Below are 16230 nucleotides of genomic sequence, written 5' to 3'. Positions count from 1 at the left end.
CTGAGTCGCACAGAGAAGCTCCACGGTCAAATCCCGCTCGCTCACTCTCTCTCCCTCTCTCTTTCTGTCGCAGCTCTGGGTGCGCGGGGGAAGCTTTGCGCGAGCGCAACGAAATATTCAAAGTTCGCTCGCAGTGGACAAAGCCAAATGTCGCCTCGCTCTTGTTGTTGCAGTTGTTGTTGTCGGGTGGGTTTTTTGTTGTTGCTTTTTGGCTGTGCTTCTGCTGAGCGTGCGACTCGCATTTACCTTGGCCGAAATGACAGCAGCCACAACAGCTTTACAGCTTTTGGCCCGTTACCTGTTGCTCTTGTGCGCTGTTTGAATTAACAGTCGCTATCAGTGAGCTGTGTTTAGTGCACCACTGTTAAGTTAACATACTGTTAATTGTTACTCAATGTGCTGAGGGCACATAGACTGGCTGCATTACAATCATATAATAAAATGCTCCGTTGAAATTCAGAAAATAATATTTGTAAGGAACATTCCATTTATTTAATTACTAATATTTTTGGAAATAGGCTTTTTGGGCATTGACTGTGTCTTAGTATTGGCGATTTAATAAGTCTTTTATTATCCCATCAGAAACCATAATAAGATTTCTAAATAATCAGAAGTTCAAGTATATATAGACAAATATTTGGGTTTAAGTACAGAAGTCTTATTCTATATTATAAATATATATAAGAAATTCTCTTTTAGGCAATGATAAAGCCGTATTAGCTTACTAATGCAAAACATTGTAACTAAACAAACATATTATTTTAATTTTTGTGGAATACTTTTAGGCTGTGGCAGAATATGTTAACGGTGAAAAAGTCAGGAAAAATTTGTTGGAAATGGTTAAAGGAAAAGTAAGGTTGTGAGTTTTTGTATGTGGACTTATCATTTGCGCACTTATCATTTAATAGTTAAAAAAATTAAAATTTTTTAGTTTAAAATATTTAAATTAAAGCCTTATAAATGTGATGTGATGTGAAAAATACAAAAAATTTGTATTATTATGTAAAAAAATATATCAATAAATAAAAACAAATCTTCAGTCAAAATTAATTTTAATTTAAGAACATCTTCTAGGTTTTTCGTACTGATTACCAAATTATGGAACAGCTTGCGTCATTGTTTAATTTTTTAAATAAGATATAGAGAAGTTGAAACTATCTGGCAATCGAATGTACCCGACTTGTGCACTCTTTCTACTCTTTAAAGGTTATATATAACTGAATACTTAAAAATCGTTCTAGTTTAAGCTTATGCTTAGCCTAAGGGCCAAGAATGTTTTTATTGCATACTTTCGGGCTGAGCAAAAAATATTTTTGTAAATATGCAAATTATTAAATATAATTTTATACATAAATAAAACAAGCTCTAAGCCCTCTTTCATAATTGTTTATAATTTATTAAAGTGAAGCAAAAAATGCATTTTCATTGCTCATTTGCCTCTAACAATTTTTTGCAAAATACTTAATTTTTTTTATTATAGTCAACAAAAGAAATGCTAGTTATGAATTCATTCCATACAACTTTGGGGTGACTTCCTTTTGCAGAGCAATAAAAACAAAAAGTTTTAGCCATTTTGGCAGAATTTGTATTCTCACGCCGCGTCTTTGAGCAGGCGAATCACGTGCGAGGGCCGCTGGTGATATCATCAGATTCGCTCGCATCTTGACTAATATAATTATGGCTGACTTACATTTATTTTTTATAGTTGAGGTTTCCTGAATATCTCGGCTCGATGACAGCAATTTACGTGCCACATTAATTGAACTTTCTACGTGTTCGAGTGCGGCACTTGGAGTCGGAATCATGTTCAAGGCGTTGCCCCACACCGAGCCGAAAAAACCACCGCAGCTAGACGAGACGTGCCCGAAGTACACGATATTATAGATACATAATATATGGTATAAAGTCTGTGACATCGTTTGATTGATGGCATGAATCACCAAATCGCACAAAAAACACAAAAACTCAATTAATTTCAATGCAAACTTTATTTAAATATTTATTTAGATTTATATATATTTATTTTTAAATATATATCTGTATTTCTATGGATTGTGTGTGTTTCAAAGTCATTTAAAATTCAAGGAAGACCATGGAATGCTAGAAGGCTGTACTAAAAATCTATGAAACTAAAAACCTAAGATCTCTATCATCGACTAAGCCTATAAAAATTTAACTGCCATTCTACGGCCGCAGCTCGCGTGTTGGTTTTATTTCTTCTCTCTTCATTTTTAGTCTCTCGTATTTCTAAGCTTTACTTTTACTTTCAACCTTTATTTCCCTCAGCGTAGATCTTGAAACAAGATTTTGCATTCAAGATTATCTTACAAATTAAATATAAATTAAAAAGTTGTATACAATTATTTAGTATTGTGTGTTTTTTCTTCTTTTAATTACAAAACTAGTTCAGAAGGAGAAACAAAAACAACACTTAGTGTTGGGTCTAAACTAGTTGGATCTAAATTAGCGAATAGACTCTCGTATCAATTATGTGTATAACTAGGCGAAATTTAGATCATGTACTAAGAGTACGTACTAGGCTAAGCTAACGTTAGGTGTACTAAATGTACTAAAACACTAAACTAGCAGCTGATCTTTATGGAATGTGTACTAAAGTGTACTAAAAGCACAATGCTTCAAATGCAACAACAGCTTGTGGCACTTCTTAAGCTTATGGTCTAAACAATATAAGTGTACTAAAAATGATGTATGCTTAATTAAAGTATTTTCTTATTGCCTTGCCTACAGGCATTGTACTAAAATGTACTAAAAGTGCACTTATGGCTAAATAGCGCTCGGCCTGCTTTAGATCAGGCAAGAATTCCTGCTTAATGTGCTAAAAAAATTAAAATGCTCCCGCTCAGCGCCTCATGATGTCCTCAATGCTGAAGCCCGTGCGTCTGGGTGGTGCTGGAGCTGGCACCGCAGCTGGCGGTACAGCTGATGCTGGTGGTGCCGGCTGCGGTGCAGGCGGTGCTGCAGCCGCTGCCGGCTCCTTCTCGGGCGCTGCACAAGTCTCCGTTGCACTTGGCTTGCAGAGCAGCTGCCTGGGCGGATGCCGTGACATGTTCAGCGCATAGATGCTCGAGCTCTCCAGATACGAACGCTGATGCTCCACCAGATCCACCAGCGGCGGCGGCGGTGGCAAAATGCGCTTGCGCACCGGAATGGAGCCCAGGAAACTGGGCATTGCCTCGTGCGGCGAGTGCAGCGGCTGCGATGGCGGCCTGGCTGGCTCCGTGGCGCTGCCGCCGGTCACAATGCTGGGTGGTGTGGCGGACGCGGGCGTCGTCTTGCTGAGGTTCAGCGTCTTGTGGTGCAGATCGCGACGCACGTGCAGCATGGGCAAATAGGGATCCCCGTTGACCGGCGGCAGCAAGTGGGCATGATGTGGTGGGCCAGGTGGTGCAGCTGCTCCAGCTGGCGGTGGTGCATAGCGCAAGCCGGGCATAAACGTTGTAGGTGGTGCAGCTGCCGTTGCATGTGGCGGCGGTGGCTCCTCGAGCTGCCGCTCGCCGTGTGGCCGCATGGTGTAGGTCTCGCCGCCCTCGTGATGGCAATGGGTGACGCCCTGGCGCTCCGGCTTGGATGTGCTGCCGGCAGCGGCGGCTGCTTGGCCTGCCTTGAAGCGTGCCACCAGCGCCACTTCGGCCTTCTCCTCCTCGGTCTCCGTTTCCAGTTCCTCATCCTCAGCCAAATCCAAGGCACCGGCTTCATGCAGCTCCTCCTCCTCGTCGAAGTCGTCGAACTCCTCCTCGCTATCCTCGTGCTCGTAGCTGGCGCTGCTGCTGTTGGTGGCCTTGCGCTTCAGGCGCATGCGCTCCGCCTCATCCTTGTCGGACTTCTCGCTCAGATTGTGCACTGGCGACTGGCGTGGCGAGTCGACTTCTAGCAGCGAATCCTCCTCATCGCCGCTGAGTTGCCTGGCCTCATCCTCCTCGCCGACGTCCACATAGTCAGCGCTGTTCACCTCGCCCACAGCGTGGGTCAGCGCATGACGCCGCAGATCGCAGTTGCGCCGAAAGACCTTGCCGCAGGACGAGCACTCGTAGGGCTTGTGATCGGTGTGGGTGAGCAGATGGGTCTTCAAATTCGAGCGCTGATTAAAGCTGCGACTGCACACGGGACACTTGTGCGGCGACTCCTCCATGTGCAGAATCTTGTGCACGGCGAGGGTGCGCGACTGGCAGAAGCCCTTGCCGCACTCGGTGCACTTGAATGGCTTCTCCTTCGAGTGTATGTACCTGGGTGAGAGAGAGCGAGAGAGGGGGGAGCTTTGAATTGACTGTGCTTACTGCGTGGGCGTTTTTGGTAGCTGGCAGCTGGCAGCTCAAGTTGACAGTTATCTGCATTATCTCTCTGCCCGCTCAGATAAAGTGCGCTGATATATTTTATGTTTATGGCAGCCATCTTTGAAATGGCGTCCACTTGTTGTTGGAACAAAGCAGCGGCAGCAGCAGCAGCAGCAGCAGCAGCAACTCACAGCAGCTGCTGTGACTCTTAAATAAAAATCAAAACAGGTTCTCTGGCTCAGATCTGTCTTGGGTCCAGCTTGGCAGTGTCTTTCGACTGGCTTCAAGGCGCACCGAGATTCTTCTTGCTGTTTTTCTCAGCGCTCGCCCTTCGAGCCGCTTCTCCACTTCTTCAGTTGCTGCTGCTGCTGAGAAATTAGCCCCGCGGCAAAGCAAACAAACGACAAATGGACCGAAACCGAACGATCAAAAGACGCAAAGCATCTCGGACAGGCCAACACACACACACGCACACACACACACACATATGCTAACTTGCTGTCTGCTGCTGTAGGTATCCAATGAGCCGAGTACCCCTTGCCTCATGCCTCATGCCTCTTGCCCGCTGTCCCGACCCTCATTGCCAGCCCCCGCCGCTCCCCAAATGAAAACCAACAAAGTTAATTAACTCGGTCTTGAGGCGGCATGTTCTACCTTCAACTTGGCTCAGTGCGAGTCAACTGACTTTATGCAGACGTTTGGCTGCTAAATTTCGCTGAGATTGCTTAGAGTCTGCTCGGTCCTTCCCTCAGCTACTTCTGTAACAGAAAAAACCTTCTCCAAAGTGTGTCTCTAGAGAGTTCCCATGCTATCCTATACTACCTCCAACAACTCCAGCTCTGTCCACCCGCATAAACTCTGCTTCGCTACAAATCTTCTTCTAGAGTATTTCAGCTTCGACTTGGCTAACTGCAACCTCAAACACTCGAGTTGTTTTGTTCGTTTGTTGCTGTTGCCGCGAGGCATGCCAGCAATTACGAGTGCTGGCACGCCCACTGCCGTTCTGGTCGTGCCCCACGCCCCACGCCCCACGCCACAGCGGGCACTCACCTGTGATCCCTCAGGTGATCCTGTCGCCTGAAAGCCTTGCCGCAAATATCACAGGAATAGGGTCGCTCGTCCGTGTGCGTGCGCTCGTGTATCAGCAGATTGTAGGACTTGGTGAACTGGCGATTGCAGAATTTGCAGATGAATTGCTTCTTGGGCCGCGAGGCGCGGCCAGGTGCGCGCAGCAGCCGCCTGTCCAGGCCGGCGTGCATGCCCGGTCCGAGGCCCGGCGGAAACAGCGCCGCAGCGGTCGCTGCTCCGGGCGGAAAGGGAAAGCTGCCGGCGCCTGTGGGCGATGGGCCCGGTCCGGTCAGATATGGCGGTGGTGGTGGCGGCCCATAGAGCACACCTGGTGGCGGCACACCTGGCGGCGGCACGCCCGGCGGCCCGGCCCGCCCCAGCATGGCGGCAGCGGCGGCTGCCTCGCGTAGCGCCAGCTCCTTGCGCTTGTCGGCCATCATGGCGATGATCTCGTAGTTGGAGTTGCTGCCAGCGCGCGCCTTCGCCTCCAGTGCCTGCCGCGTCGGCAGCACCGGCACAAAGGCCGATATCTCGCGATGATGCGGCGGCCCGCCATGCAGACCCGACGAGGCCAAATGCTGCTGATAGGCCAGCTGTGTTTCGTAGGCAGCAGCCGCTGCCGAGATCCTGCTAGCTGAGGAGTTGCGTGAGTCGCCGGCGCTGCCGGAGCCATCCGCATTGCCGGCTCCAGCTCCGCCGGCGCCGCCGCCACTTGCCGCAGCAGCCACAGCGGCTACCGTCGACATGAACTGATCCATGCGTGAGGCGCGCAACATCGGTATGGCGCCTCCGCCCTCGCTGGCTGTGTTATCCGTGGGCATATTCAGCGCAAGCGCCTACTCACATGCCATCAGACCTTCAGCTGCAGATAAGAGCAAATAGAGAGAGAAAGAGAGGGAGAGAGAGGGTGGGTAGGGGAGAGAAAGAGGGAAAAATAACAATTAGTCAAATGTTGTGTTAATTGTTTCGGCTTATTGGAGCTCTATTGGGCTTATCTTAATTGCTCGTCAAGTTCCATAAAAAGTTTTTTTCTATTTTTTGCTGCTCCATACACTGCCCAAGCCATTGGGCTTAATGCGAGCACATTAGCTATGGGCAATAGTTTGGCATTATTTTATGATTTAAAGAAACTTTAAAAAATTAATGAAAAAAGTTTTTAAAATAAATTAAAAATTCAAAAAAAAAAATTATTTACTACAAATTGAAATCCATTGAAATATGTTGAAGAAAAAAATAAAATAAATTTCAGCTGCTGCCTAAGAAATTAAGAACAAAATGATTACTATTCAGGCAACTCGTATACAAAGGTCTTTAATTATTATTGTAGTATAATTATCATTTAATTAAAAAAAATAAATAAATTTATAAATTAAATTTTATTAATATTAATATATGCAAAGTTCTTTAAAGAATTTCTAAATTATGGAAAGAATTTAAAAAGTTTAACATTAATATTTATTATACATAAATTATTAAAAAATTTAAGGGAACACAAATATTTGTTCAAAATTCAATTGAAGACAAGTCAACTTTAGCTTAAGAATTAAAAATCAAATAAAGTTGACGAAGATTGAGCTACGAGTTCATCGAAAGCATATGCAATATGAGCCTCAAGTCGCATCTTGATTAAATCAAATTTGATGCCACAAAATATTTTAAATATAATCAATAAATAAATTTCAAGTAAGTTCATGTAAAACTTTCCATAATAAAAAATATTCCTGGTCATTTTTAACAATGCAAAACAAGAGCTTTAAAAAACAAATGTAAAATAATAATAAATTAATGCACTCATATCATATACTCAATTTACATATCTGAATTTTCACATTAAAAACAAAAATTATAAAAAAGAAGCAATAAAAATTAAATAAATCACAGAACATTCGATATTTGATCGCATTTGACTCGATGTGAGACTTTGTTTCTTTCTTGAAAACCTTGTTTTCTGTTAAAGCAGGTGCTATAAAACAAGCTCACCTGAGTTGTTTGTCAATTAAGTTATTTTAATAATATTAATTGAACCTTTGTTGAAAGTGAATTTTGTTTTTAGACTCGCATAGAGTATATTTATTTACCAAAACACTTTGCTCGATCTTTTTTTTACTAGGTAAATGAATTTTTGTTGTTTTTTTATTTTTGTTTTTTATTTATTTTTATTTTTATTTTTTTTATCAGCAACGGCGGCGGCAAGTGAAACTAAACTGAAACTGAATCGAAACGAGTCGCCGTCGCAGTTGGAGTTGTCGACGCTGCCAGGTTAGATAAGATTGTGCGTCTGAAAAACCTGACTGGCTCTGTGCATAAGCGAGCAGCACACAGTAGTAAGCGAACACACTCACACACATACACACACACTCGCACACACACACCGATACGGAGCGAGAGATACACAGAGATATACAGCAGGGGCAGCCATAGAAAATGCAACTGGTAGCCAAAAGCGAACTAAACGGCAGTCAGTCAGTCAGTTAGGCAAGCCTTGGGACTCGGTAGCAGCGGACGAGAGCTCGAGACCCGAATAGCGACCCGATGCGACCCGCTCAGTCGAGTGCTTACTGGATTTACGCAACAGGAGCCACAGCAGCTTCTCGCTTGCTGCTCTCTGCGAAACGTGATCATTGCGTTAAGAGCAACTAAATGTGGCAGAACAAGTTAGAAATAATGATAATGACAATAATAATGAAGAACGCTAAGAATATGAAAACGCCAAGAGACAGAAGGCACAGCAATGGTAATATTAATTTTCATAATATTCATAAACAAATTGTCAATAATAAATTAGATTATGATCATCGAGTAGGCAAGTAAATGTTGAAGAAATACTAGCAGTAATAAGAATGATAATAACAATAACGAAGAGGCGTATGATAATGATGTCAAGTAATGAATATAAATGTCAAATGAGTAATGATAATGGTAATGGCAATAATATTGATCATTTAAATGGAAATGATGATAACCAAAGCTAAGGATAATGACAATGATAATGATAATGATAATGATAATGATAATGATAATGATAATGATAATGACAATGAAAATGACAATGACAATGACAATGACAATGACAATGACAATGACAATGATAATGATAATGATAATGACAATGACAATGACAATGACAATGACAATGACAATGACAATGACAATGACAATGACAATGACAATGACAATGACAATGACAATGACAATAAATATTTGCAATGATAATGAGGCAGAATTTGATCATAAAGAGCAAGAAAATCCTCTACAGCCAGATAACACGGGCACTGCTAATGCCAATGACAACATTAATGAAGCAGCTTTTGTGTAACATTGTAAGCCCAAGCAAATATAAGTTGAGAAGAGTGAACAATAATATTGATAATGATATTGACAATAATAACGACAATAATAATGAAGCAGAACATGCACAAAACGAGAAAGTTCAGAAGAAGCAGTAATAATTACAATAATGATGACAATTCCAATGATCAGTGTGACAATGATAATGACAATGATCATATTGTCGATCATAAAACGTAGTAGTCGCGTCTTAAGCACATTTAAGCAGACGTTTAACCAGACAAACAACAAAATTGCCTCGCAGTCTACGCCCTGGTCTCCCCCTCAAGCACCCCCGCAGAGCCCCTTTTGGGGCCCAATCTGCTGCTCGACTGCTGTGCCATGACAGTTTTGCTTATCATTTGCTGGAAATGTTCTCGACTTGTGACTGTTGCGCCTTGAAATGAGTTTTCACAACGTGATTTCGGTTCTGTTGAGGAGCGAAGCTAACTTTTCCGCCTGTCTGGCATGATAAGCAGATAGTTGTGGAACTGCTGCATCATTGGAAGCTCGGCCACAGTTCTCTTGGGTTAGGCCACGTATTGCTAGCCCCGAGCCGCGAGCCCAGTGCCCACAGCACAGAGCTGTTGTGTTTTGCTGTCACTTTAGAGCTGTGCAAACTAAGGTAGATAGTTTATAGCGCCGTCTGATTAGAGCTGACATATGAAATATTTTCAAAGATAAACAAGTGGGCAATTTATTTATCATTGACAACTTGGTTTGGCTAAGGTGAAAATTGCAGCGAAATTGAGGTAGCTAAATAAACTTCCTTGCTGGAAAAACTTGATTGAAGTGACGTAAATTGCTGATGATAAATATTTAAGGGAAGTCTCAGTCTAACTTAAGCTTTAATTTTTGATATGAGAAATTTGGAAATTGGAAAATGAATATAAAAAATTTTTTGAAAAAGTATTTAAAGAGTAGCAAAATGCAATTATACTATTGTTTTTATATATACTATTAAATTATATATATATATTTCTATATATCATATATAATTTAAAAATATTAAATATGAAAAAAAAATAAATAAATTGAGAGAAAAAATAAAATCTAAGAAATTTAAAATATGAACTTTTATTTAAAAGGCAAAATAATTAAAAGACAAAAAATAAGATAAAAATAAAATAAAAATAAATCAAGTATGATTTCATTTCAATATATGATTCCGCAACAAAATATAAATAGAAGAATATATATAGAAGAAGGTCAATCCTTTATTATTATTATATATTTTATTTACTTTTAAAAATATTCTCTTAGTCTGATATAAATGCTTGCTCTTTAATCAATGTTTTTCCCTTAATTTATGCTTATTTTTAGTATATTTTTGAACTTATTTCCCTAAGCACTGACAGTTGTCTATGCATTGGCCCCACGAGCAGCTCTAGCTTTTCCCACTAGTTCCCAGTGAACTAAACAGCCTCATTGCTCATATATCGCACCTCAGTCACAGCGACACGTAGCCTCCAAATACAAAGGCAAAAAAAAACTTAACTCGTTTTGGGGGATTTTCGTTGTCGTATTTAATTTTATTTATTTCTGTTTTTTTTTTCTGTTTCATTTTTTGTACTAGCTTTAGACTGTTGCTGCTTCGCTTATGCATTTATGACTGGGGCTCGGTGACTGTTTAGCTGTCTAAACTGTCCGAACTGTCGAGCCGTCGGCCGTCGGCCCTCGCCAGCCGTCCCTACATATACGTGTGTACAATGCGATCCAGCGATTCATTATCTTTGGAAACATCGGCACTTTTGAAACGTCAAGCCAAATAAGAAAAACAAATAAAATTAATGTAAATAATGGACATCATCAGCAAAATGCGAAGTCGACAACGTTGCACGTACTTGCCGTACACAGAAAGAGAGAGAGCGACTGCTGTGTACTTTCAGATACAATATTGAGATACAGATACACACATACACACAGACTGAGACGCGAAACGTTTGCGCAAACGGTTGCCCAGCAAATGAAGCCAAAGGCTTAAATGTGTGTATACATGCATACAATAAAAAAAGTATATGAGATACAACAACAACAACAACAACAGTAACAGCAGCAACAACAACAACAACTACTGGCAAAGAAAATAAAAGATATCGAGGAGCAATTTGGCTGCCACTTTTCGCTGCCTGCTCTGGGCCCGAGCGCTCTGGGTCTGGCCCTGTCTCTGGTCTCTGGCTCTTTGTGTAAACAGAGACCAGCAGACGCGTATACCCAGTGGAAAAAGGTTCAAAGCAGTTGATAAAAAATATACACACACACACACATGCACACAGCTGTAGGCAACACACATACACACACACAGATACACAAGAAAAACACACATGCGCAGAGGGATTTAATATTTGTATAGAAACGAGACGAAGTTTTGTCCAAGAGACGCTCTTAGCGTACTACTTCAGTTTGCTTACAACAACAGCAACAACAACAAACAACACACGACAAGAAAGGGTCAGTGTGTGAGAGTGTGTGTGCGAGTGTGTGTGTCTTCAGTTTTAATCCCTTCGGGCCAGGCTCGGTGTCTCGGCAAAGGTAGCTAATAATCAACAAAAAAAATATATAAAAAAAATCAAGAAGAAAATAATAAAAAAACATTTAAGAATCCAGCAACTGAGCTTGCCTAACTTCTTAATACTCGTTCAGCAAAAAATATATATTAGAATAAACAAAAAATGGAGTTTATAAAAAGGAAATTCTTAATTTTTGTTTAACTTTTTTTTTTAAACAACTAAAATATATTTGAAGCTAAAAACCATTTAAAATATAATTCAAGATGTACTTAAATATAAAATTATATTTATATTATATAAATTAAATATATGCTTAAAATTTTTGTTATATTTGAGTTCCTACTTCGAGTTGATTTACTCTAAGTCTGAAGCAATGGCAGTTAGATGTTAGCTGCTATTTAGATTATATCTCAGTATTATTTCAATGCACTACAAATGATATTTTCTGCAACTTTTGCACTTTAATTGATGTATGTCTAGATGTTATCTCAAATATATTATCATCTTCAGGTAGAGTAACGAATCAAGCGTCATTTACTTAGCCCAGCTCCCAAGCTGTATGCGATACAATTAAATCATTTATCAATTCTCTCATGGAGTAACAAACTTCACGCCAATATCCCCCTTTTCTCACATTGCGAACGAGCATCGAGAAGAAAAACAGGAAAAAGAGAAAAACAAAAGTAAAAGCAAAAACGCAACAAGTTGTAATTATAGTCGGCTGCGTTTGCGTTAATCTGGACAACCCTTTTGCTGCGTCCAGCTCTTCTGCTGGAGATAATCGTCGAGGCTATTAAAATCTCTAGGCATAATCAAGCGCGCTTGTTTAGTTTTCCAAGCTGAAGCCTGCTTACCTGGCTCCTCGAGCGGTGTCTATAATTTTCTTGATTAATATCTGTGCAACTAGAGACAGCTGTGTGTGTGTGTGTGTGTGTGCATGTTGTGTGTAAGTGCGCGTTCATTAATTTAAAAGCTTTGCTAATTCAGCAGGCAAGTTGGATGCGTTTTTGCTAATGAAGTTTTATGAGTTCGCAACGCAGCTGCAGCTGAGATCGGCTCTAGTGAATTACTAAGGTTGTTCGCCTTAATTGAAAAACATCATTTAAATTGCAATGGGAAGAAAAACAGCTACAGAACTAGACTAGAATTGATGGGCTCGATATTGGGCCCAAATAGAACTAGTTTGGCATAGCAGAGAAGCTAGAAGTAAAGGATATCAGTTGCTTAAGAATATATTATCTAATAAGTAATACAAATCTGAAAGCTGCAAAAGGATATATAGCGCTGACTGACTTACTTTGATTATAAGGATTGTGCTTAGAAAAATGTTGGAAAAGTTGATTGGGATCAATCAATCAATTATTTAAAAGTCTTGTAAGCATATAAATAATATAAGTTTCGAGGCAAAATCTGTATTATCTGATAAACCTAGAAAATTTATCTATTTGACTAGTCTTTTCCTCCGCTAAGCTTCAGTCAAGTCGATAAAAACTTTTTCAAACTCAAATATTTTTAATATATATATATATATATATATATATACATATTAAAAATATTTGAGTTTGAAAAAGTTTTTATAGACTTGACTGAAGCTTAGCGGAGGAAAAGACTAGTCAAATAGATAATATATAGAAAATAGATATATATATATATATATATATATATATATATTTAATATATTTATATAAAATACATCTCCATTAACCATTAACATAAAATCTAAGCTAGCCAACAAGAAAAATCTTGAAAATCTTATTTTTTTTTTTTACTCAAAAACATTCAAAAATCATTTTAATCTACTTATTTATGATTTTTTCTTTTTAAGTCCAGAATTTACGAGTCTACCTGAGAAAGTAAGAAAGCAAAGCAATTCCTATCAGTCAGTCTACTCTACTCTACGCTCTTGACTCAACGTTAATCCTCTTAAGTCGATCGTATTTTACGCTTCTTACGACTCTCGTGCTCGTGCCTTGGTCCAATAGAGTTCTTAAGTTCTTTTGTGCCAAGACTGTCAATAACTCATAATCAGAGAGGCTACTTGAGATCGTATAGATCTATTGATCGACGATGGGCATAATCCCAGTTTGTTAACGATTCCAATTTAGTTCTTCCCACTGAAACTCATATTCGTAATTGAGGGCATTAAATTTCATCATCAGAAACTATCGAAAAAGCTTGGCTAGGAGTCTCCGACTCTTCGACACGTGCCAAATGGGCGTGTCGCAGCTATTTTTGCCTTTTATGGTCATTTGTATGGGCCATTGTTTGTCTAGGTTTTATGGTAACAGCAGATTGAGTGTTTTGGCCTTTTGTCTCACAAAACTTTTAAACGCTTTTAATTTGCTTTTGTTTTGTTTCGATTTTAATTAATTTCGACTTTTTATTGAGCTCTATTTTTAGGCATTTCCCTACTGCCTACTGCGGGCCACCGTTGCACCAATATTAAATTTGATATCGCCTATAAGAGGAAGAGCTAAAACCCACCCAGAAACCAGCCAAATGCAATAAATTTTTATGAACCTATTCTTATGCTAAAATGTAGGAACCAAAAGCACAAACCGAATTGCCTATAAACAAACAATGATGAAAACTCCGTTCGGCTCCAGTCGAGCGAGACAAAAGCCAATAGCTCTATAGAGTCCCACCGAACGGAGCCCAAATGCCCCCAACCACAAAAAAAAAAGCCAAAAAAAAAGACTGTGAGAGCGCGGGAGGCGTTTTTCAAAAAACTAAAGCGTTTAAACGAAATCAAAGGAAAATAAGCACAAAAAGATGCTGGAGCGATGTAGATGCAAGAGCCAGATGACGATGACGATGATGATGGTAGAGGGTACCCCAAGCCCCAAACCCCAAACTCCAAACCTCAAACCCCAAACCCCAAGCTTCAACAGAAGCTTGCGGCAATTGCGTTTCCTCTTTGGACACACGTTCTGAACAATTAAAGCGCGCGGCAAGCCAAGCTGGCAACGGCCAAGACGACGACGTCGACTAAGTCCAAAAAAAACCGGATTCAAATTGAGCACGACGAGAGCTGCTGAAACCCAGGCTGAGAGCCCACTGGCCACTGGCACTGGCTACAAGTGAACTGGTTTACAGACAACAACAACAAAAAGACAGTAAAAAATGAGAAAAAAAAGAAAACAGAAAAAAATTCCAAGCTAAAAACCTTCGAGCTGGAGCCCAGCCAGAGCCGAGCGCCAGGCCGCCTGTCAATGGAACGCAGCTCAGGCAGGCAGTGAGGCAGGCAGGCAGTCGGGCAGGCACCACACTGAGTTCGGTGGCAATGACAGTGGCACATGCAGTTGTAGTGGAAGCCGCCGCCAGTCGCCCAAAAACCGCCAACTGTGGCGGAGCCTCCAACGTTGACTTACACAGAGCTATCAGTATGTGTGTGTGTGTGTGTGAGTGTGCTTGGAGCAGGTTTTAGCAGTCAGCGTATTTTTTATTTACTTTGCTACTCGCTACAGTTGAGTCTCTCTCTCTCTCTCTCTCTCTGTGTAGCCTGCTCTCTTAGAGCCCACTCGCTACTCGCCGTGATTTGCTTTTGGCCATAGCGAAAATCAAAAGAAAATAATTAGCTAGACCCTCAAAAAAAAGCACAAAAAAATATTTCAACTGCGGAATTTTTTGGTGGAATCTTTGGAGCTTGTTTTTTGGTACATTTTGTGCGTGTTTTTTTGTAGGGGGTGTTGCCCGCTGCTTGGGGCGTGTTGCTTACCTGTAAACAATTTTGATGGCTGTGCGAAGAGCGCCTGAGGCTCTTTCAAGCTCGGCTTGGCCAGTATATTCCAGGTATTTTCTTTTATATTTTGAGCAACTTTTAGTTTATTTAGTTTTTTTTCGCTTTACTTTTATCTTTCTTTAGGCACTTTTGTGTTTGAACTTTTTCTGATGATTTCTAGAAGCAAACGATATTTGGATATTAGCTATATATGCATATATATATTCATATGATTTGGTAGCTTAGATAACTTGTCGCATTGCATATGCGGGCTGGCAAAATATATTCATTGAGTTTAGATACACGCAGCACAGTTCATACACAGATACAAATGTATCTACAGCTGTATGCGCGAAACAATCACGGCACGATCAGTCGCGCGCGGTCGCGGGTGTAACGGGAGCAAAAGCAACGGCAGCAGCGGCAGCAGCAACAGCAGCAGCAGCGGCAGCGGCTACCACAAACCACGTAGAAGACAACAACAAAAAACACAGACAAAAACAAAAGCAAACCACGTACGAAAGCGCACGATTGAGCCGACAAGCCAAGCGAAACGAACCGAGCCCGAAGCTGAAGCTATACACGAAGCCGAAGACGAGGCGAACGAGCGTACGTACGAACGAGCCAAGCAACAAACGAGATACGGCAGCTGAAATGTGTTTTTCTACATTTTGTTTGAAATAGGAGCTGAAGCCAGTGCAGCTACCAATTCGCTCCTCAAGTAGTCCCAAACTCTACCCACACACGCACGCACACTCACAACCACGCACACTCACTCTCATACTCACACACAAACAGATACACGCGCGCGACGACACGCCACTGAAAAGCGCTTTTCAGTTAGCGATGGTGAGCGGGAGACGGCGTTGGCGACGTTGCAACAAGTTCACTGTGCCTGCATTTTTCCCCCACAAATGCAAGTCACACAAACACACACGCACACACACTCTCTCACAGCCAGACACTCACACATACGTACACAATTGCACTGTGTGTTCAACGATGCACGATCCGCGCGCAGGTGCGTCAGCTACGATCAACTCTCGAAGACTAATCCAACATTGCCGAACGCGCAGTCGTCGTCGTCGCCCAAGCAAAGAGAGCGCAGATTGGGAGAGCACAGAGCGAAGCACAGCGAGTAGCGAGAGAGGGAGAGAGAACCAGCCAAGTAAGAAAACCTCGGCAGCAACAACAATAAGAGCAACTGGCAAGCCAAGCAACTAACCGACCGCCAGTCGCACGCTGCGGACAGACAGCCCCACTCAGCGGACAGACACGACAACGACAGACTGATGGACAGGCAGACGGACTC

At 41.5% G+C, this 16230-nt stretch overlaps 1 protein-coding gene across 1 annotated transcript; it reads right to left on the bottom strand.

Annotated features, from left to right (window-relative positions):
* Positions 1–2048: 2048 nt before the first annotated feature.
* LOC111597796 (protein bowel) lies at positions 2049–16152 on the bottom strand. The gene is made up of 4 exons (XM_023312672.2): positions 15898–16152; positions 14916–15095; positions 5343–6222; positions 2049–4244 (listed from the first exon to the last, which is right to left on the bottom strand). The coding sequence occupies exons 3-4, from the start codon at positions 6179–6181 to the stop codon at positions 2861–2863; spliced, it is 2223 nt and encodes a 740-aa protein (XP_023168440.2). The 5' UTR covers positions 6182–6222; positions 14916–15095; positions 15898–16152; the 3' UTR covers positions 2049–2860.
* Between the last annotated feature and the right edge of the window lie 78 nt (positions 16153–16230).

Source organism: Drosophila hydei, unplaced genomic scaffold (genome assembly GCF_003285905.1).
Source record: "Drosophila hydei strain 15085-1641.00,03,60 unplaced genomic scaffold, DhydRS2 tig00008114-arrow-pilon, whole genome shotgun sequence".
Lineage (NCBI taxonomy): Eukaryota > Metazoa > Arthropoda > Insecta > Diptera > Drosophilidae > Drosophila > Drosophila hydei.
The sequence above is the reverse complement of the archived record's forward strand: the minus strand, read 5'-3'. Positions and strand labels throughout refer to the sequence as shown.